Raw genomic sequence first — 22,914 nt, 5'->3', positions numbered from 1 at the left:
CAATGTCCTAATTTTTTTTTGTCAAATCCAGCAGTTTCAGTGCTTCGCATTTGGCGCCTTTTCGGGGTACAAGATTAATCTTGCAAAATCAGAGGCTATGCCGATGCATGGTCTTACGAAGGTGCTAGGTCTTGAGGGCGAAGATCGATTCCTATTTAAGTGGTCACAGGGAGATTTTGTATATTTGGGAATATTCATTACTCCAGTTCTGGAGCGGACTTCAAAGCCAATTTTGTCCAATTATTTGACAAAATCAAACAAGACCTTCAAAGATGGGAAGCACATCCAGTCTCATGGTTGGGTCTGATAGCACTTAAGATCAATATCCTCCCCCGTTTGTTATACCCTATATGGATGCTCCCCCTGATTTTCAATAAGCAAACATTCAGGAGGCTGTACAGCTGGTTTAGCTCTTTTAGCAGCCCCTCATTAAGTTAGCTGAACTGCAGCTGCCTCACAGACTGGGGGGAGTGGACCTTCTGGATATTAAAAGGTAGCGAAGCTCGCTTTTATCCTATTGAATGATTGGGCCTGTGGGGACCCTCTTTCAATATGGTTAGACATCGAAGCCTCCCAGGCAAGGTGCCCCAATACTATCTTGCTGTTTCTGGACAATGTGAGGACAGTTAGGGAATACTGCCATAACCCAATAGTTATCTATACTGCTAAAGCATGGAGGGCAAAATATCTTCTCTCACACCTATAGGGGGTATGCCAGGTTTTTAGCCAGGGATGTTAGATTCGGGATTCAAACATTGGGCATCTAGGGGTGTGTCTTGTTTGGGCGAATTTATCTGAAGGAGACACAATGATATTCTTCGAGCAGTTAGCACAGAAATATGAGCTATCTAACAGGGATTTCATTCAAGTTAGAGATTTTATGAAAAAAAAACACTTTTGATTGATCCCGACAAATCCAACATAGAGGGGAGGGTTCTCAGTGCTAAGAGTACACTTTCTGTCAGTACTTTATATCATCAGTTGGAGGGGTGCCCCCTTCGATGAGTTTGATCAACTCTGCAGGGTGTGGGAGAGAGAGCTGGGTGTTGAAGTTTCTTCAGAGGCATGGGAAGATATTTGGGAAAATGCAAGAAAGATATCAATTTGCAAAAGGGCCCATGCTTTACAGTTGAAGATTCTCCACAGGGTCCACTTGGGTCCGGACCATTTGTCAAAGTTAAAACTAGGGGTATCTTCAACTTGTCTCAAGTGCAAGGTCTATACGGGCACTCTTACCCATTATCCCTGGTCTTGTGGTAGGCTTCAAACATTCTGGAGTGCTGTGGCAGGTGAAATGGAGAGGATTTTGGGTGTAAAGGTGGAGAAGGACCCGATCTCTCTTCTTCTGGGCCTGACCAATGTGTTTCCTGCAGATGCGCATAAGAAAAAAACTTTTCAATATCCTCACTTTCTGCGCAAGAAGAGAATATCTTGCTAGGTTGGGTATCAGAAAACCCCTGGGCCTGTCGAGTTGGCGGAAGATTGCTATGGAGCATATCTCCTTGGATTTGCTCACAAGTATGGTACACCACAAAGCTGAGAATTTCTATAAGACATGGCAGCCCTTTTTGGAATACCTGCATACAGGTTTATCTGCCACACTAACAAGGGCTTTTATATAACCATAATGACTGAGGTTTCAGAGTCTAATCTCCAGGGAGGAGTAACTGTGAACGTATGAGTGTCTTGTTTGGCCGAGTTGAGTTATTACTACCTGTTAGTTTATTGTTGGGTATTATTTTAGCTAAATAGTTAGTTGGGTTTTTTATTACATATTTTTCTATATATATTTATACACTTGTACATGAGGGCAGGTTTGGATTTATTTTTACTTGTGTTCTTTGTATCGTTTTGTATTTGTTGTAATATTAAAAAAATCTATTTTCAATACAAATATATTTTAAAAAAATGATATTTCAAGAGCTCTCCATGTAACCTCCATGTATATCACAGGGCCAGCCCTGACTGCGCATTATGATATAGTTGTGTTTTAAAAAAAACTATTTTTGAAGTCATCAATGACAGCTTATCATCTATGACAGATCAGATCTCATGGTATGGCATTGGAAATGACCTCAATACAATGAACACTTCCAGCAAACTCCAAGATTTATTCAGTTAAGTAATGCATCTTAAATCTAATTTGTTTTGCAGACAACACATCCTGAAGCACTGGTAACTGTATTATGCATGGTTCAAATATGGATTATCATCTCTAAATTCCAGCAGCTTTGGCCAGAAGTTTCCTCAGAACTGCCCCCACTCTGCTCCTGTAACTTTGTCAGAATTACAGCAGAAATCTATTGAAATACACAATTGGGAATTCCATCTCCCATTCAACCAAGTTTCGGCAGCAGAATGAGAGACACACAGAGGGAATTACTGGTTCATGTGACATCAAGAGAGGTGATGGAAGAAACAACAACAATTTATCTTTATATAGCATCTTCAATGTTGTAACAACATTTGAAAAGGAGCCATCTATGAAGATATTAAGACAGATGAGACAGAGGGGTGGAGATATTTAGGGAGGTAATTCTAGATTTTAGGGCCTAGGAACGAGAAGGGGAGTAATAGGATTTTGGTACATAGTGAGGTACACCAAATTAGGATTCTTGTTGCAAGTGGATTGGACTTAATGACCTGATTGTGTTGTAACTTCTATGCAATTCTCCAAACCCAGAACCACCCTATTTATGTAAAACCTGGTCACAGGCATATAAATAGAAGGAGGAGAAGTGAAAGAGCAGAACCTGCAACAGAAGTTGAAGACAAAAATTCTGTTTTTTCTGAAATTACGCAGTGTGTTCGGGTGAATTCACTGAGGCAGAGTTTCCAACGGCACCTATGGTTCACAGGTTTGGGGGGGTGGGGGGTGGGGTCACAGAATTGGTACTACGGGTTTAATCCTATTGAGAGTGACTCACCGTTAAGGGTGTCTGAATTTAAACTTCTTCTATTTATTCAAGGATGTTGTCCTGAATTTTACAAATCAGACTTTCCAGTCCTTACAACAATGAGCCGTGGGAATAGGGGACTCCATAGTGAGAGGAACTGACCGGGGTTTTTGTGGCAGCAGGCGGGACTTAAGGATGGTGTGTTGCCTTCCTGGTGCCAGGGTTAAAGACATCACAGACAGAGTGCAAGAAATCCTCAAGGACGAAGATGAAGAGCCAGAGGTGGTGGTACATGTCGGCACAAATGATGTCGGGAAGAAGAGGAGGAACATACTACAGCGGGACTTCGGAGAACTAGGAAGAAGGCTGAAAAGCAGGACGTCCAAGGTGGTTATCTCCGGTTTGCTTCCTCGGGCTGGTGTGGCCAGAAACAGGGAGATAATGGACTTGAACGTGTGGTTGGGGAACTGGTGCAGGAAGCAAGGATTTAAATTCTTGGATCACTGGGGTATGTTTTGTGGTAAGCATAAATTCTACAAGAGAGACAGTTTGCACCTGAATAGGTTAGGGACCAGCATTCTGGCAGGCAGGTTTGGTACTGCAACACAGCTACGTTTAAACTAAGTAGTGGAGGGGGAGGGGACAAACTGGATGTTTAAGAAGGATATTGAAGGGAAAGGAAGTTAAGAAAGACAACTGTATCAATGAGGCAGAAAACTCAATGGGATCATGCTGTAAGGTTGAGTGAAATAGGGGTTGATGGGAAGTGTGAGGGCAGTAACAAATTAAAAATACTATACATGAATGCACAAAGCATTAGAAATAAGATGAATGAGCTTGAGGCTCTTTTGGAAATTGGCAGATGCGATATTGTGGGGATAACTGAGACGTGGCTTCAAGTGGACAGGGCCTGGGAAATGAATATTCAAGGCTACACGTGCTATCGTAAGGACAGACTGACGGGCAGAAGGGGTGGGGTGGCCTTGTTGGTAAGGGAGGATATTCAGTCCCTTGCGCGGGCGGACCTAGAATCAGGGGATGTAGAGTCAGTGTGGATAGAGCTGAGAAATACTAAAGGTAAAAAGACCCTCTTGGGAGTTATAAAGGATGAAATTACGACACATCTGGATAGTAGTAACAGGATAGGTCAGAGTCAGCGTGGATTTAAGAAGGGGAAATCATGCTTGACTAATCATCTGGAATTTTTTGAGGACGTAACTCTGAAGATGGACAAGGGAGATCCAGTAGATTTAGTGTACCTGGACTTCCTGAAAGCTTTTGATAAAGTCCCACATAGGAGGTTAGTGAGCAAAATTAGGGCGCATGGTACTGGGGGAAAAAGTACTAACTTGGACTGAAAGTTGGTTGGCTGACAGGAAACAAAGAGTAGTGATAAACGGCTCCATTTTGGAATGGCAGGCAGTGACCAGTGGGGTACCGCAGGGATCAGTACTAGGACCGCAGCTTTTTACAATATATGTTAATGATATAGAAGATGGTATTAGCAATAACATTAGCAAACTTGCTGATGATACTAAGCTGGGTGGCAGGGTGAAATGTGATGAGGATGTTAGGAGATTACAGGGTGACCTGGACAAGTTAGGTGAGTGGTCAGATGCAGTTTAATGTGGATAAATGTGGATAAATGTATGGTTATCCACTTTGGTGGCAAGAACAAGAAGGCAGATTACTACCTAAATAGAGCTGAAAATGTGTTGCTGGAAAAGCACAGCAGGTCAGGCAGCATCCAAGGAGCAGTTGGGGGGAGGGGAAATCCTCATTTCCCCTCCCCCCACCTTGTCTCAGTCCCAACCCTCGAACTCAGCACCACCTTCCTAGCCTGTTATCTTCTTCCTGACCTCTCCGCCCCCACCCCCACTCCGGCCTATCACCCTCACCTTTACCTCCTTCCACCTATCGCATTTCCAACGCCCCTCCCCAAGTCCCTCCTCCCTACCTTTTATCTTAGCCTGCTTGGCACACCTTCTTCATTCCTGAAGAAGCACTCATGCCTGAAACGTCGATTCTCCTGTTCCTTGGATGCTGCCTGACCTGCTGTGCTTTTCCAGCAACACATTTTCAGCTCTGATCTCCAGCATCTGCAGTCCTCACTTTCTCCTACTACCCAAATGGAATCAATTTAGGTAACGGGGCAGTACAGAGAGATCTGGGTGTTCTTGTACACCAGTCAATGAAGGTAAGCATGCAGGTACAGCAGGTAGTGAAGAAGGCTAATAGCATGCTGGCCTTCATAACAAGAGGGATTGAGTAAAGAAGCAAAGAGGTTCTTCTGCAGCTGTACAGGGTCCTGGTGAGACCACACCTGGAGTACTGTGTGCAGTTCTGGTCTCCAAATTTGAGGAAAGACATTCTGGCTATTGAGGGAGTGCAGCGTAGGTTCACGAGGTCAATTCCTGGAATGGCGGGATTACCTTACACTGAAAGTCTGGAGCGACTGGGCTTGTATACCCTTGCGTTTAGAAGACTGAGAGGGGATCTGATTGAGACATATAAGATTATTAAAGGATTGGATACTCTGGAGGCAGGAAACATGTTTCCGCTGATGGGTGAGTGCCGAACCAGAGGTCTACCCCTTATTTTTAAGCTTAAAAATACGGGGTAAACCATTTAGGACGGAGATGAGGAGAAACTTCTTCACCCAGAGAGTGGTGGCTGTGTGGAATGCTCTGCCCCAGAGGGCAGTGGAGGCCCAATCTCTGGATTCATTTAAGAAAGAATTGGATAGAGCTCTCAAGGATAGTGGAATCAAGGGTTATGGAGATAAGGCAGGAACAGGATACTGATTAAGGATGATCAGCCATGATCATATTGAATGGTGGTGCAGGCTCGAAGGGCAGAATGGCCTACTCCTGCACCTATTGTCTATTATCTAATGCTCCCCTTCATTGTTACTGCTGAAAGTCATTGCGGTAGAGAGAGGAATGAGGGATTCATAGGTGCAGTATTGTTGCTTCTTCAACATTACAATGATTACATAGTCCCTGACTGGCCTTTCAGTCTGAATTTCTTCCTTACCTCGACCAGCAGGTGAGTTAGTGTTCGCTGAATAGGGCCAATTTTTGTTTTTGATAGTTTTGCAATTTCTCAAAAATGTACCCTTGGTAACATTAGCCTTCAGAAATATATATATATATAAAATAAAATCGGTGGCTTATTTATAAGGATTTTGTTGCTACTGTTGCAGAACAAAGTCAGTTTTTCACCTTCCTGGAGTTGGATTCGAGATCTTCACCTGGGGTTTCAGTGAGGTGGGGGCAGGGGTGAGGGGGGGGCAGGGGTGGGGGGGGCAGGGGTGAGGGGGGGTGGGGGCAGGGGTGGGGGGGGCAGGGGTGAGGGGGGGTGGGGGCAGGGGTGGTGGGGGCAGGGGTGAGGGGGGGGGCAGGGGTGAGGGGGGGGCAGGGGTGAGGTGGGGGCAGGGGAGGGGGGGGCAGGGGTGGTGGGGGGGCAGGGGTGGGGGGGGGCAGGGGTGGGGGGGGCAGGGGTGGGGGGGGGCAGGGGTGAGGTGGGGGGGGCAGGGGTGAGGTGGGGGCAGGGGTGAGGTGGGGGCAGGGGAGGGGGGGGCAGGGGTGGTGGGGGGGCAGGGGTGGGGGGGGGCAGGGGTGGGGGGGGCAGGGGTGGGGGGGGGCAGGGGTGAGGTGGGGGGGGCAGGGGTGAGGTGGGGGCAGGGGTGAGGTGGGGGCAGGGGTGAGGTGGGGGCAGGGGTGGGGGGGGCAGGGGTGAGGTGGGGGCAGGGGTGAGGGGGGGGCAGGGGTGAGGGGGGGGCAGGGGTGAGGGGGGGGCAGGGGTGAGGGGGGGGCAGGGGTGAGGGGGGGACAGGGGTGAGGGGGGGACAGGGGTGAGGTGGGGGCAGGGGTGGGGGGGGCAGGAGTTGTGGGGGGGCAGGGGTGGGGGGGGGCAGGGGTGGGGGGGGCAGGGGTGGGGGGGGCAGGGGTGGGGGGGGCAGGGGTGGGGGGGGCAGGGGTGAGGTGGGGGGGGCAGGGGTGAGGTGGGGGGGGCAGGGGTGAGGTGGGGGGGGCAGGGGTGAGGTGGGGGGGGCAGGGGTGAGGTGGGGGGGGCAGGGGTGAGGTGGGGGGGGCAGGGGTGAGGTGGGGGCAGGGGTGGGGTGGGGGCAGGGGTGAGGGGGGGGCAGGGGTGAGGGGGGGACAGGGGTGAGGGGGAGACAGGGGTGAGGGGGGGACAGGGGTGAGGGGGGGACAGGGGTGAGGGGGGGTGGTTCTTCCAAACTTCCACTGACATTTCAGCTGAAATTCTAATCAGATTCAGCAAAGTGATCCTGGGGATAAACCTGGTCCCCAGCACCCCACAGATTAGTTGCCCAGTAGGCAACCACATTGCTGTGGGTCTGGAGTCACATTTAGGCGGGACCAGGTAAGGATGGAATCTCCATTCTCTAAAAGGGCACTGGTGAACCAGATGGGATTTTTGTGACAATCAACAATGGTTTCATGGTCATCATCAGACTCTCAATTCCAGACTTTGATTAAATTCAATTTCCACCATTTACTGTGCTGGAATGCGAACCTGGGTTCCTGCATCCTGGATTAACAGTTCAGTGATAATACCATTACACCCTTGCCTCCCCGCTATTTAACAGGAAGGGAATTAGAATCATGGCAATTAGCTGACAAATCTATTATCACTGGATCATACCTCTCTCTTTTTGTGACTCTTCCTGACTCTCTGTAACTCCACCACTGACAATCTGTGTCAGATTTCTCTCTCTCTCTCTCTCTCAACCCTGAGCTACTGTTGGTCTCATTCTTTGTCTGGATGCGTGCTTTCTATTTAAAATGAAAGCATTCTGTTGCAACTGAGAGACCTCTCTATTCAGAAACTTACTGCAAAAAGCAAGGTAGCAATCCCATTGCGTTTGCTGCTTCTGGGAGCTTCCTTCTCCCCTCTTACTCCCAAACCTGGTCTTTACTCCCACTTCTGTATCTTTGGCTATCATGCTCCTCCCTGTCCTCTGCAGTTAATTACTGCTGTTTGGCAAAGGAACACTGCCTTGCTTAATGGTTGACAGCAGCAGTCTTTCAACAACTCGTGCCTCCGGACCAGAAGCTTTTTAAATGTTTGCTTTTCCTCCTACAACATCACACCTGCAAAAACAGACCTGTCGAAAGGGCAGAGTAAAAACCGAGTATGGCAGATGTAGGAAATCTGAAATCCAAACAGAAATTGCTGGACAAACTCTTCAGGTCCAGCAGCACCTGCGGACAAAAGAACATAGACCTAACCCTGTCTCAAATGAAATCATTTAACTCAAGATTAACTTTGTTACTCATTCCACAGATAGTCAGACCTGCTGAAGGAAGCTGCACATACAGCATTGTGGTCATAGTCTCAACAATGAGGTTAATCAACATTCACAAGCATGGAGATGGGCTGAGAGTCTAGAATAAAGTGTCTGATGTCCCATCCTTTAATTGTCATGCCAAGACGATCCTTAAATTGGAAGATACATTGAGTAGTGGAGAGGAGATCAGGAAGTTAATAAAATAGATGATAATCACAGAGATCTAGTGTGGAAGCAGGCCATTCGGCCCATTAAGCGTGCACCCACCCTGACCCACTCTCCCATCCTCTCCCTGTAACCTTGCATTCCCCAGGGCTGACCCTCCTAGCCTTCAAGCCCCTAGACATTCTGGGCAATTTAGCACTGCCAATCCACCTAACCTGCATATCTTCTGACTGTAGGAGGAAAGCAGAGGAAACCCACGCAGACACAGGGAGAATGTGCAAACTCCACACAGACAGTCAGCCGAGGATGGAATCAAACCCAGGTCCCTGGTGCTGTGAGGCAGCAGTGCTAACCACTGAACCATGCCATCCTGATGGATTGAGTGAATGGTCAAAACCGTGGCACATGGTTAGAATGCAAGAAAATTTGAGGTAACCAGCACTGGACCTAAGAAAGATCCATCAATCTACTTCCCAAATGGTGCATAGATAAGGACTGGGGCTGAAGAAAGATATTTAGGTGTTCAAGCACAAAAATCACAAAGCCAGTGAAAAAAAAAGGTACAGACGTTAATTTAGAAGATGAATAAAATGTTGATCTTTTTTCCCCAGGGGCTGCAGTACAGGAAGGTGGACATTATGTTCCAGCTAGTTAAATCTTGAGTCAGACCCTATCTGGAGAACTGCACTCAGTTCTGGGCACTACATCCCTGGAAGATTATTTTGGCATGTGCAGAACAGTCTTCTGCACCCCGCAATTGGAAGCTGTATCACTTACACATATTGAGCTGCCTCACGAAGCTGGCCATGTTGTTGTGCTTGAAGTATTTGGGCAGTACTTCCTTAGCAAACCTGCCCTGATCAAAGACATGGAAACTAGTCCCACTCTAGAAATAAGATGAAAAAAAAGAAAACACATTGGTCACTTCACGGAATTACAGGGCAATCAAGAGAAACAAGATTCAAATTGAAGCATTAAGGTAAACCATTCCTGCTGTCCTCCCCTTGACAGTGTGAGGATGAGCAAATCCCTGTGTTTGTGTGACAGGCTCCTTCTTGTGTTCCACTGGCCTAAGGAACAGACTGACCAGTAACTTTATGAATCAAATTATTATTGAAATGGTGGGTGTTTTGTGATCTTCTAACCAACAGTCAGTATGTCCTGTTGGAAGGTGAATCGTCCCACTAGCAGTCTCATACATGACCCTGTTGTATAAGTGAAGTGTTGTCTTGATCAAAACCCACATCAGGGTCACATGTGAATGTGACACGGGGGATGGGGGATGGATTTTAAAAAGACCGTTGGTCACACATTGAGCTTTTACTACTCCAAATAAGATACAAGATTGGCCACAATATCTGCTGAGACTTCATGGCCTTAAAGAGACACTTTGCATTTCCCACACATTCGCTGTTAGCAGAAGAATAATCCATTGTGTACTGCAGTGAGGATACTGATTAATCTTTCTAATTCTACTTGTGACAGTCCCCATATGTAAACACAAATACAGAAGGTAATGTCACTAAGTGACTGCATTACCCGATGAAGGATTTAGCAAGACTGAAGAGGAGAGCCTCTGAAAGGCAAAAAAGTAACCACAGGAAACATCAAGAGGAACCTGAAGAAAGCTTTCAGCTCTGACAGAATGTACTTCATGAAATCAGTTCCACTCAGCATTATATTGTATCTATAATGACGCATCATCCTGTTGCCATACATACATTTGGAAAAGGCTGCAAGTTCCAGTTTTTATAACTAATGACAATCTACTGCCAAACAAAGACATTTTGTGATGTTGGGAAAGTTTATTTCAAGATTGGCAGCTGTTCAATCTATATATAAAAATGAATAAAAATAGTATACATTCAGTATGTATTATTGATATATAAATAATTAGGAGATAAATGTAAATTATAATGAATAGCATACAGCATATATATTAATGACATTTGGACTAGGTGGTGAGATAATGTGCAGCTATGAAATATTCTTACATACTGCTTGGTGAAGGCTTAGTGAGGAAGTACTATTTGATACTGAGACAAATGGAGCGCAAGGTTCTCTGATTTGATTTCTATTTGTGCCATTAGTTGAAAATCAACTGACTGGACACTAAACATGACCCTGGTAACCATAGATAGGAACAGAGAAAGAAAACTCCCAAGTCAGTTTCTCAGTCTCAACACTATCTCCATGTCACAAAGTACATTTGCTGTGATAGTGAAATAGACTGACCAGTGAGGAATGACAAATTGAATAAGATATTGCAGGCTTGTCAAACGACTTCCCCAACACAAGTCACTGCTTTCAGGAGAGAAGCAGCAAAGAACAAAGGTACATGGGAGTTTTGATAGGCGCGAGATAGTGCTCTCTCTAAATAACTCACCTTTCCCAGCACAAAAACTCAAATACAATAAAAGTAGTGATTTGTGGTATCAAAACAGAATGTAGTCAAAGCTACACAATTATTGCCAGCCACTACCTCGTCCAGAGAAATAAAAACTGCAATGCTTCATGAACCCACCACAGCATCCAATAAGATCACAGCTGATCGACAGCAATTTTGAATTCCCATGCTATCCCCAGATTCGCTGATTGACAGTGGACACTAAGACCTTCAATCTCTGTTGAATATATTCAATGACTGATAACACACAGCTCTGTTTGGGTGAAACCTTTTGAAGATTGTCAAACCTTTCAGTGTTAAATGATTGACCTCTTATTCTGATGTTTAGTTTTAGAGTCTCCAGAAGGAAAAACATCATCCCAGCATCTACAATTGTTCGTTTTTCCCATTAGCAATTTTATGTGTTTCGATCGTATTCTTCTAAACTCGAGTGAATGTGGACCTGATTTGCTCATTATCCCAACATTGGACACTCTGGAGGCAGGAAACATGTTTCCGCTGATGGGTGAGTGACGAACCAGAGGACACAGCTTAAAAATACGGGGTAGACCACGTAGGACAGAGATGAGGAGAAACGTCTTCACCCAGAGAGTGGTGGCTGTGTGGAATGCTCTGTCCCAGAGGGCAGTGGAGGCCCAGTCTCTGGATTCATTTAAGAAAGAGTTGGATAGAGCTCTCAAGGATTGTGGAATCAAGGGTTATGAAGGTAAGGCAGGAACAGGATACTGATTAAGGATGATCAGCCATGATCATATTGAATGGTGGTGCAGGCTTGAAGGGCAGAATGGCCTACTCCTGCACCTATTGTCTATTGTCTATTCTACCCGGTCAATCTTTGTTGACTCCCCACTCAGGCAAGTAGATCTTTCTCAGGTTAGGAGATCAAAACCATACTCAATATTCCAGGTATATAGTCTCATCAAAGTCCTTTACAATTGTGATAAGACTTGCTTAGTTATTTATTCCAAGCCCTATGTAAGTAAATGTAGCGTTTCTACTACCATTTCTTTACCTGTTGTTTGGTGTAATTGGAAGCTAACTTGGTCGTTTGAGTACAAGGTCACCCCATATCTCTCTAAATACCAACATTATAAATGATTTGGATGTGAACATCATAAGTTTGCAGATGACACAAAAATTGGTGGTGTAGTGGACAGTGAAGGTTATTGCAGAATACAACAGGGCTGTCATCAGATGGGCTGATGAGTGGCAGGTGGAGTTTAAATTAAATAAAATGTGAGGTATTGAATTTTGACAAGGCAAGTCAGGGTAGGACTTATACATGTAATGATAGGGCCCTGGGGCATTGCCAAATAAAGAGACCTTGGAGTGCAGATTCATAGTTCCTTGAAGGTGGAGTCACAGGTAGACAGGATAGTGAAGGTGGCATTTAGTATGATTGCCTTTATTGGTCAGTGTATTGAGTATAGGAATTGGGAGATCATGTTGCAGCTGTACAAGGCATTGGTAAAGCCACTTTTGGAATACTGTGTTCAATTCTGGTCTCCCTGCAATAGGAAAGATGTTGTCAGGATTGAAAGGGTTGAAAAAGGCTTCAACCTTTGAATGGGTTTCCAAGGTTGTTGCACAGTTGGAGGGTTTGAATTATAGGGAGAGGCTGAATAGGCTGGGGATAGTTTCCCTGGAGCATCAGAGACCGAGGGGTGACCTCATAAAGGTTTATAAAATCATGAAGGGCCTGGGTAGGGCGGATAGGCAAGGGGCGGCACGGTGGCTCAGTGGTTAGCACTGCTGCCTCACAGCGCCAGGGTCCCAGGTTCGATTCCAGCCTTGGGTGACTGTCTGCGTGGAGTTTGCACATTCTCCCCGTGTCTGCGTGGGTTTTCTCCGGGTGCTCTGGTTTCCTCCCACAGTGCAAAGATGTGCAGGTCAGGTGAATTGACCATTCTAAATTGCCCGTAGTGTTAGGTGCATTAGTCAGAGGGAAATGTTTCTGGGTGGGTTACTCTTCAGATGGTCAGTGTGGACTTGTTAGGCCGAAGGGCCTGTTTCCACACTGTAGGGAATCTAATCGGTCTTTTCCCTGGGGTGGGGGAGTCCAAAACTAGAGCGCATAGGTTTAAGGTGAGATGGGAAAGATTCAAAAGGGACCCAAGGGCCAACTTTTTCAGCAGAGGTAGTGCACATATAGAATGAGCCGCCAGAGGAAGTGGTGGAGGCTGGTACAATTACAGAATTTCAAAGGCATCTGGATGGGTATATGAATAGGAAGGGTTTATAGGGATATGGGCCAAATGGGACTAGATTAGGATATCTGGTCAACGTGGATAAATGGGACTGAAGACTCTGTTTCCATGCTGAACAACTCTTACTATTAGGAGAAAGTGAGGCCTGCAGATGCTGGAGATCAGAGCTGAAAATGTGTTGCTGGAAAAGCGCAGCAGGTCAGGCAGCATCCAAGGAGCAGGAGATTCGACGTTTCGGGCATGAGCCCTTCTTCAGGCCCTTATTCCTGAAGAAGGGCTCATGCCCGAAACATCAATACTCCTGCTCCTTGGATTCTGCCTGACCTGCTGCGCATTTCCAGCAACACATTTTCAACTCTTACTATTTCCCAATCTCACCTTTTAAAAATTATGCTTCCTACTTAAGTGGATAACTTCAAATTTCTGCCACACTGCATGATGGATTCTTCAGGTGTTCAGAATAATGCACAATGGGGAATAAATACTATCTACCCAGGCTCCCAAACCACATTTTAAATTTATTGTCATTAACGTAAAGATATGCCCAAAGCTGCTTTACAAATAGGAAAAAGGAAACAGATGTTAAACGAGGTTCAGATAGATCAGGAGGCAGGACTGAAAGGTTGGTTGGAAATGGGTTTTGAGGTTTTTGTTAAAAGGGTGGAAAAGTTGAAGCAGGAAGTTTCAGGATTAGGACCAAAGCCTCTGCAAATCTGTCCCCCCCCCCCCCCCCCCCCCCCACCCCCACCCCCACCCCCACCCCCACCATGGGGGCTGGCCGGGGAGGGGGTTTAAGGAGTGAGCTTGCCAAAGAAGCAGGACAAGAATGACTCTCCAGCAGCACTGGACAGAGCTGTTGCTCATTCAGCGAGACAAGAGTTATTGTCTATAAAGTGTAAGTGTACAGGGGTTTGTTTGTTCAGCAGGATACCATGTAATGTACAGAGCACTGGTCATTCAGCAAGGAAGAGACAACCACTACATAACTGGAATTCTTGTATAACTGTACACAACTGCTGTTAAACCTAGCAGGACTAGAGTAGGTATCGTGGTAGTGTGTAATGTGAGGTTAGTCAGTGAGGTATGGGAGGCCAGAGAATACTGTCCCATTGTCAAGGCGTCATTGTCCTTCATTTCATTTCAGGGCAGGATTTGATGAAATGACTGACCACAGTATAACATCCTACAGCATGTAAGATTTTGCACTAGGGTTAGCTCAGTACCTCTGACTCAGTGCTGGAACTTCCAAATTTCACTCCACAAGACTTGAGCAAAAAATACAGGTTTATACTACAGGTGGAGGTAAAAGATTCGGTGGCACTTTTCAGAGAAGAGATAGGGAGTTCTGCCTGGTAGCTTAGACAGCATCTAACACTCAACCAACATCAGAAAATTAAATCAGAATGATCTGATTATTTAACTCATTGTTGCTCATGGGGTCTTGTTGTATAGTAGTGATCCTCCATATATCCTACATTACAATGGAGCTACAATTCAAAACTACTTTATTGATTGTGAAGTGTTTTGAGACGTCATGTGGCCTTGTAAAGCGCTTTAAAAATGTGAAAATACATTTCTCTTTCCAGATTTCCTGATCACCACCACCTTAACTGGCAGGGTGCTTTGTAACCACCTTAAAATGAAAGGCATGTCTAACTGATTTTGGTGCAAGTGGCCAGCTCACCAACACAGTTCAAAACGACAGTCGGAATGAAAGTGCTGATCTCTGGAGCACAAGGAAGTGCATTGTAAAAGCAGCTGTTACTGTAATTGACTGGTCCAAAACCCACTCTTTGCCATTCCACCTTGCTTTAGTTCAAACCCAAAGACTATGCAGTTAATTGCCCAACTGGGAAGTCCCTTCACTTTGAAGAAGGCAGAAGAGAGGTGGAGATTAAACCATGTCACTAAAACTAAAGTGTTAACGTCGGCAAGATCAAAATACACGGAGTCAGCAAAACAAAACAATATCCACCACAACTGCCTGCGATTTTAGTCAGCTTTTCTGTGCTAAATCATTGCCTGTAACTGGTTCGCATTTAGTTCAATGGACTTGTCGCTTATCACACAAAGACACTTTCCCAATAACGTGGAACTAAAATTGGATGCTGCACACGTAAAGTAAATAATTTTTTTTTGGACTGTATCGCTGAAATTCTTGCCAGCAGTAGACTGTAATCCATTGCAAGTGTTACTGTGACCTTCACTGAATACAGACTGTGATAGCCTAACTACTTAGATAATTACTTCTTTATGGTAGCCTGGAACCGTTAGGGAAAAATCAGGACAATAAAAGTATTTTATCTCTCAGAAGAAAACTAGTCCCAGATTAGTTAAGCCAGTATTTGGACATCAAGTAGTGATTTCCAAGTGATAACATACAGCACCTTTAATGAGGATAATATTCTGACAGGAAACAGTCCCCCATTATAACACAAATCAGCATTTACAATCCAGAAACAGCACCTTTAAATATATTTAATAGCTCAATCCATTTAACAGCCTTCTAAAAGTCTGTTCCACCGAAGATGTCCCACTGACACAATCATGCTCCTCACAACAGTGGTTCAGTGAATGCAGCAAACTGATAAGTCACATTGAGAGCACATACTCATGGTTCATTTGAAGCTAGAGGGGCTCGTTTACATGCCATTGTTTTCTGTTTTAGTTTAGAACCTAAACTATAATCCATTCCTCACCTTACAGTCTAAGTTCCAAAATCAAAACTGCCAAAGTAGCATCTATGCCCATTTCTTTGTTTCCTACTTTGATGCATTTTGCACGCTCAGTCAGTACTGGAAACGAGACACTGACTGACCACTTTTTGACCATTGTTGGCATCTTCAACTTGAAGGTCAAGTATAATTATGAGATGTAAAGTACCCCTTATTCAAGGCAGACAAGTCAGATAACTGGGTGGTATCGCTGAAGATTAATAGTACTCACTAAACAATCAGGCTTTGTTACATGGCATGTCCAAAGATCACCTTCTCCAGCTTACACTACAATCTTTTAATCGTGTGAAGATAGTTTGAATTGTAAAACTAAGAATTTTTATCTATTAGTGTATGTTGGGGATTCGATTTGACAGAGGACATTTATAACTTTGCCTATACAAAGTGTTTCCAGACTCAGAGATACAACCACCTTTGGGGAACTGAATGAGTTGTAAAGGAAGGTTTAATGAACTCGTTCTTTTGAGATGTAAAAGTGGCAAATTCTAAACTCCACAGATTAAAGTGGAAAGTTGTGCTAGTTAAAAATACACATGTGCAACAAGGTCATTTTGACATTTTGTACCTCCACCCCCTTGCAAAACATAGGGCTTTAATATTCAAGTTTCTTGGCTTGTTTAAGATATTTGAAGCACTCAGATGAATTAAACCTCAATAATGTCTGTTGTCTAAGCAAATTAAACAATTATGAAATCCATAACCAATTACTCTGGGCAGGGGATGAGAAGTAAAATGATCTTTTAAAAAAAAACACATGATACCTACAGTATCCATCTGAAAAGACTTAAGGACTGATTTGGAGGAAAGTACTTGCGTTATTGCAGTTCTTGTTGCCAGGCCAGATCAAAGCCTCATTTTTCTTTTAATTTTCTTTTGCAGCAATTTCATTATTTTAAAAAGATATATCTGGGATCCTTGCAATATGTTTTGCGACTTAAAATTGAGGGGAGCCATAAACAAACAAACAGGGAAACAGTGAAAAATATTCACGAAAGTAGGAAATATATAAAACAGGCCTGTTGTTAGGATGTCAAATTTTCAGAAATAATCGAAAGTATATGGAGACAACAGTGCGAAAAAACAAGCAAAAGACAGAACAAAAAAAAAGGAAGAGTGAAACTCAAAAAGAATTAGAGATTGCAGGGCAGGCAGGAAACCCCCAATTTAATTTCTAAAATTACACTGTACGTGTAACACTATAGAAGGGAAGCATTCACTTTTTCAGTTCTATTCTCACTCCTGTTTACCTTCATTTTTTGAAACAAACAATCCTAATATAAAATAATGCCTTACTGTCTTAACTCAACTGAAATATTTCAAAGTACTTCACACAATGCACGATCTTTGAAATGCTGCAACTCAAGAAAACCCGTAAGAACGTACAAAATAGAACTGGACCATTCAGCCCCTCAATCCTGTCCCACCATTCAGTCAGATCATTGCTGATCTGTATTTTGAATTCTACATTCCTATCTGACCCCTGATAACCCTCAATTCCTCTGTCTAACAAGAATCTAATCACCTCTGCCTTAAAAATATTCAATGAACACACTTTCATCACCTTCTGAGGCAGAGCGTCAAAGCTTCTGAAAAAGTTTTTAAAAAATGTCATCTTTGTCCTGAGAGGGTGACCCTTGATCTTTAAAAAAAAAATGTACCCCTTAAGTTCTTGACTGACCCACAGGGGGAAACATCACCTTCACATCTATCTTGACAAGACCAGGATCTTATGTACCTCAGGCAAGTCACCCCTTACTCATTTAATGTCCAATGAAGACAAGACCAGCCTGTCCAAACTGTCCTCAGAAAACCTACTCAGTACAGATAAAAATCCAGCAAACCACTTCTGATCTGTCTCCAATGCATTTACATTTGTCCTTAAGAAAAGAGACCAAAGTGGAATACAATAGTTGAGATGTGGTCTCACCAATGCCTTATTTAACTGCACCATAACATCCTTACTTTCACATTCACTTTCTCTTGGAATAAATAATAACATCCCATTAGTCTTCTTGATTACTTGCTGTCATTGCATCCTAATAGTTTGTAACTCATACATCAGAACAGCTAGATTCCTCTGTAACATTTTCCATTTAATCTAGTTATTTTAAAAACAATCCTTCCTGCCAAAGCAACTTCACATTTTCCAACATTATATTCTATCCACCAGATGTTTGCACACTCTCAACCTATTTGCATTCATCATCAATTTCTTATGTTCTCTTCACAACATATCTTTGTGTTGCCAAAGAGTTTAGTTACCATAACATCACTCGTCTCAACCAAAGCATTGATGTAAATTGTAAAACTTTGAGGGCACATCACAGACCCCTGTGGGACCCCACATTAGACAAAGACCATGTATGTATACTGTTTTCTGCCAGCCAATCTTCTATCCATGCTAATATGTTACCCCCTCCATTAATCCATAGATTTTATTTTCTGCAATAAGCTTTGATCTGGCACTTTATCAAATACCTTCTGGAAATTCAACTACAGTAAATCTACAGGCTCCCCATTATTCACAGCACGTTACTCCTTCAAAGAACTTCAGTAAATTGGTTAAACATGACTTTCATTTGGCAAAACCATGCTAAGTGTTAGAACTCACATGGCAGTGAAAAGTTTACAAAGTTGCTACTTTTGGCACCATCTTAGGTACAATGACATAGGATCTTAGTAATAAATTAGAAACTAAAGAAAAAAATTAGCATTTCAGTGCTTCATGGCAACTTAAGAACAAGGTACCCAAGTACAAAATCTTAATAATAAATCAGAAACATTCAGAATGCCTGATTACACTGAGATTTTCTAAGTGCACAGCAATAATCTGTTTAAAGATCAATTCTAAAATGCTTACCATGGCAGATAACTGGCCTTTGGTTCCTGTTTCTGCCTTCTTCCATTCTTAATTGGAGAGGATAAATTTGCTCCTTTTTAGTCTGATGGTAGCTTTCCCAAAACAAATGGAACAAAATATTTCCATTCTGTAAATATGTTTCTCAGCCTTCAACATTCCAGCTTGAGGACTGGCTTCTAATTATTTGAAAACTGACTCGTGACACAACCAAAAATATTCCCCAAATATGATAATTAACAGTTATAATCACAGATTTGACCTGTTCTCACTGCAGCTGCACACTCTGTAATGAACAGTTCACTTCCTGATGACCAAAGGCACACCACCACCTTGTCATGAGTAATGCAATATTCTCCATTTAAATAGGTAAGGGGCAACTCCAACAATGTCCAAGAAGCTCAAAACCATCTGATGAATCAGCAACCCATCCACTGGACTAAAGATTCACATGCGCCACCTTGAGCACAACACAATTACAAGGTGTTCTGTCGACAGGATGCACTGCAGTACTTCGCAAATCCACAACTTGCACGACCTAAAAGGACACAGTCTACTGATGCATAAGGTAACCATCACCTACAAGCTACCCAGCATCTTGACATGAACATGTACTGTCCATTGTTCTTTCAATATTGCCAGGTCAAAACAGTGGGACCCAATATCAGGAGGGGACAGAGACCAAGAGAGAATAGGGAGCAATGAAGACAGGTGGAGAGAGATAGGAAGGATATAAGGCTTGATTGAATGCAAAATTGAATCTGGTCACAGGATGAAGAGGGATTCTCACCATACAGCCTGTCTAGAGGGACACTCTTCATCTTCTCAAGGGCAACTAGGGATGGGAAATAAATGCTGCCATCAGAAGGCTTGTTCACTCCAACTTAATAGAAAAACCTACAAAGACCTAACATCTGAGCCTGAGGAGCAAGAAGGAAGCTGATTTTTCTGCTCAAACTTTGGATCTGTTTCAGTTCTCTTCTCTTATGTTTGCAGCTTTTACCCTGCTTCAATTTGGGTACTTTTCCCATTTGAATGTTTTTTTAAAATTTAACTGGCATCTGTTGTCTGAGGTCTGAGAGGAATGACTCACATCGCTGTTGTTCTGGTCAAGCTTGTTGGCTTGAGATCATTGGTTGCAGTCAATAGGAGGAGAGGGCCAAAAGGAGACACTAACCTGTGAATGAGTATTGTTCTGGAGCAGCGTGGGGTTGAGGAAGGGATTGGAGAAGCCAGGGCTAGAATTCTAACAACTGGAAAGACAAACAGGGAAGACTGGAGACAAGCCACTGCTATCACTATGCTAACAGATACAGCAGAACGTGGGAGTGTTTGGATCTATCAGTGTGGTTCAAAAAAGAACAAATTTACATCTTTCACATCCTCAGGCTGTCTCAAGAAACATCAGAACCAATATAAGCATTTTTGAAGTCAAGTCACAACTGTAATGCAGGTAAACAGTTGGTAACAAAGGCAGAGATGACCTGAAGCTGGACAGGAGACTAACAGAAATCTCAAAGATCACGTGAAAACAACTTTGACGTAACTTCTCTGGGGCTTTGATTTGGTTTGCTGTACATGTTCTTCACATCAGGCCTCACAATAAATCAGACTAGGCCCAAGAGCTGGGAGTACATTGAGACTGTGAGGTGATTAGAAGTGAGAAAGAGTCGATGTTTGTGGGACTTGTTACAGCTTTATTTTGGTGACTTACTGGATGCCTGTGAATGAGATGATAAAACATTTGTTTTTAAGACGAGACAGTGGGCTAGGTCACTGTCCGTACGCCAGAACAGTTTGGGCATGACGATTGCATGATGGTTCCTGGGATCTGGTTGATCCCCGAGATCTGATTGATTCCTGATGATATAATTTCAGGAATAACTAGTTTCTTGATTTACAGAGATTCATAGAGATGTACAGCATGGAATCAGACCCTTCGGTCCAACCCATCCATGCCGACCAGATATTCCAACCTAATCTAGTCCCACCTGCTAGTGCCCAGCCCATATCCCTCCAAACCCTTCCCATTCATATACCCATCCAAATGCCTCTTTAATGTTCCAATTGTACCAGCCTCCACCACATCCTCTGGCAGCTCATTCCATACACGTACCACCCTGTGTGAAAAAGTTGCCCCTTAGGTCTCTTTTATATCTTTCCCCTCTCACCCTAAACCTATGCCCTCTAGTTCTGGCCTCCCCGACCCTAGGGAAGAGACTTTGTCTATTTATCCTATCCATGCCCCTCATAATTTTGTAAAACTCTATCAGGTCACCCCTCAGCCTCTGATGCTCAGGGAAAACAGCCCCAGCCTGTTCAGCCTTTCCCTGTAGCTCGAATCCTCCAACCCTGGCAACATCCTTGTAAATCTTTTCTGAACCCTTTCAAGTTTCACAACATCTTTCCGATAGGAAGGAGACCAGAATTGCATGCAATATTCCAACAGTGGCCTAACCAATGTCCTGTTCAACCACAACATGACCTCCCAACTTCTGTACTCAATACTCTGACCAATAAAGGAAAGCATACCAAACACCTTCTTCACTATTCTATCTACCTGCGACTGCACTTTCAAGGAGCTATGAACCTGCACTCCAAGGTCTTTTTGTTCAGCAACACTCCCTGGGACCTTACCATTAAGTGTATAAGTCCTGTTAAGATTTGCTTTTCCAAAATGCAGCACCTCGCATTTATCTGAATTAAACTCCATCTGCCACTTCTCAGCCCATTGGCCCATCTGATCATGATCCCATTGTAATATAAGGTAACCCTCTTCGTTGTCTACTACACCTCTAATTTTGGTGTCATCTGCAAACTTACTAACTGTACCTCTAATGCTCGCATCCAAATCATTTATGTAAATGACAAAAAGTAGAGGACCCAGCACCGATCCTTGTGGCACTCCACTGGTCACAGGCTTCCAGTCTGAAAAACAACCCTCCACCACCACCCTCTGTCTTCTACCTTTCAGCCAGTTCTGTATCCAAATGGCTAGTTCTCCCTGTATTTCATGAGATCTAACCTTGTTAATCAGTCTCCCATGAGGAACCTTGTCAAACGCCTCACTAAAGTCCATATAGATCACATCTACTGCTCTGCCCTCAATCTTCTTTGTTACTTCATCAAAAAAACTCAATCAAGTTTGTGGGGCATGATTTCCCATACACAAAGCCATATATAGTGCCATGTGGTAACCAATGAGATAACCATCAGCCCAGACACTCAAATTGCTTCAAATCAAAAACGCAGCAGGTCTGCCAGCATGATAAAAGTAGCAGATTTAATGATTCTGGACCCAGAGACCCTTTTTCAGAATAGATGTGTCTACTTATTTAATGATTGTATGTGACATTTGAAATAAAAAGGTCCATTTGATTCTTCAATTCCACACCTAGTTTCTTGTCTTACATGGGACAGTAAGAGTGTTACTTTCTCAAGCGAAATAGCCCAAAATCAGATCAATTCACAAGAGGCAGCTTGCAAAGAGAGTATCCCCAGACTGAGATTCGACCAGCTCACGGGGGCCTGGGATTACTGCAGAGCGGGGATAAGGAGCGGAACAAAACCACAACATCGGTCAAATACCCTCGAACCAAATGGAGGTGTGGCTTCCGTTCTACGTTTAAAAAAAACACAAAAGCCTTCTCGAAGTAGCAGTAAACTGAATTCCTAAAACAAAATAAAGATTTCAAATGTGGTCGAGCTTTGAACGACCAGTAAAAAGGTAAAAGTAATGATTCCCTGATGGGAGAGGTTAATATTTTAGTGGGAGGGGGTGTAATAAGACTTGCCCATTGCCCCTGTAAGGGATGGATTGATTCCCACTCATGTCAACGTGTTCTCCTCTCTCCACACTCTCTCGCCCCATCCACCCCCTTTCTCCCGAGTGCACAGGCTCCGGATCTCACCTCACTCCAGCTGATCAGTTCATTGCTCTCGGGGTCCTCCACCAAAGTCCACAACTTGGTGAGGAAGGCGGGCACGTTAGCGCTATATCCATCCATGAGCCCAGCGCACAGTCCGATGGGCTCCTCATCCCATCCCAACCCAAACCAACTGGCCCACAGCATCAGCAGCTGACCCTGAGCGGGGCACTAGCTGCACAACATCATCTGACACCGAGCTCCAGGATCACACCATCCAACCCTGACAACGAAGTACAATCGCCAGCTGACACTGACCCGTTTACACCCCACAATGACAACAGGAATGCCCCCTCTTCCTACACAGTCACCCGGACGTTACAATAGCCCCCAGTATAAACACTGCAGAGAGTTCACACAGCGCTGGATCCACATACAAAACACAAGCAAACGCTGCGTTTCA

At 44.0% G+C, this 22,914-nt stretch overlaps 1 protein-coding gene across 6 annotated transcripts in view; it reads right to left on the bottom strand.

The window, feature by feature from the left end:
• The window catches only part of hsf4 (heat shock transcription factor 4), a 68,972-nt gene extending 46,058 nt beyond the window's left edge, over positions 1–22,914 (bottom strand). For 4 of the 6 annotated variants that reach the window (XM_072547786.1, XM_072547787.1, XM_072547791.1 and 1 more), the window contains exons 1-2: positions 22,497–22,914; positions 9,157–9,265 (exon numbers count right to left, since the gene is read on the bottom strand). In XM_072547786.1, the coding sequence (XP_072403887.1) occupies positions 9,157–9,265; positions 22,497–22,658 (271 nt within the window). In that variant the 5' untranslated portion in view covers positions 22,659–22,914. Of the gene's footprint in view, positions 1–9,156; positions 9,266–18,588; positions 18,681–22,496 lie in introns of all 6 variants that reach the window. The other 2 variants (XM_072547788.1, XM_072547789.1) reach the window with 2 other exon arrangements.

This window comes from Chiloscyllium punctatum, chromosome 26 (genome assembly GCF_047496795.1).
Source record: "Chiloscyllium punctatum isolate Juve2018m chromosome 26, sChiPun1.3, whole genome shotgun sequence".
NCBI lineage: Eukaryota > Metazoa > Chordata > Chondrichthyes > Orectolobiformes > Hemiscylliidae > Chiloscyllium > Chiloscyllium punctatum.
This window is presented reverse-complemented; position numbering and strand designations above follow the sequence as displayed.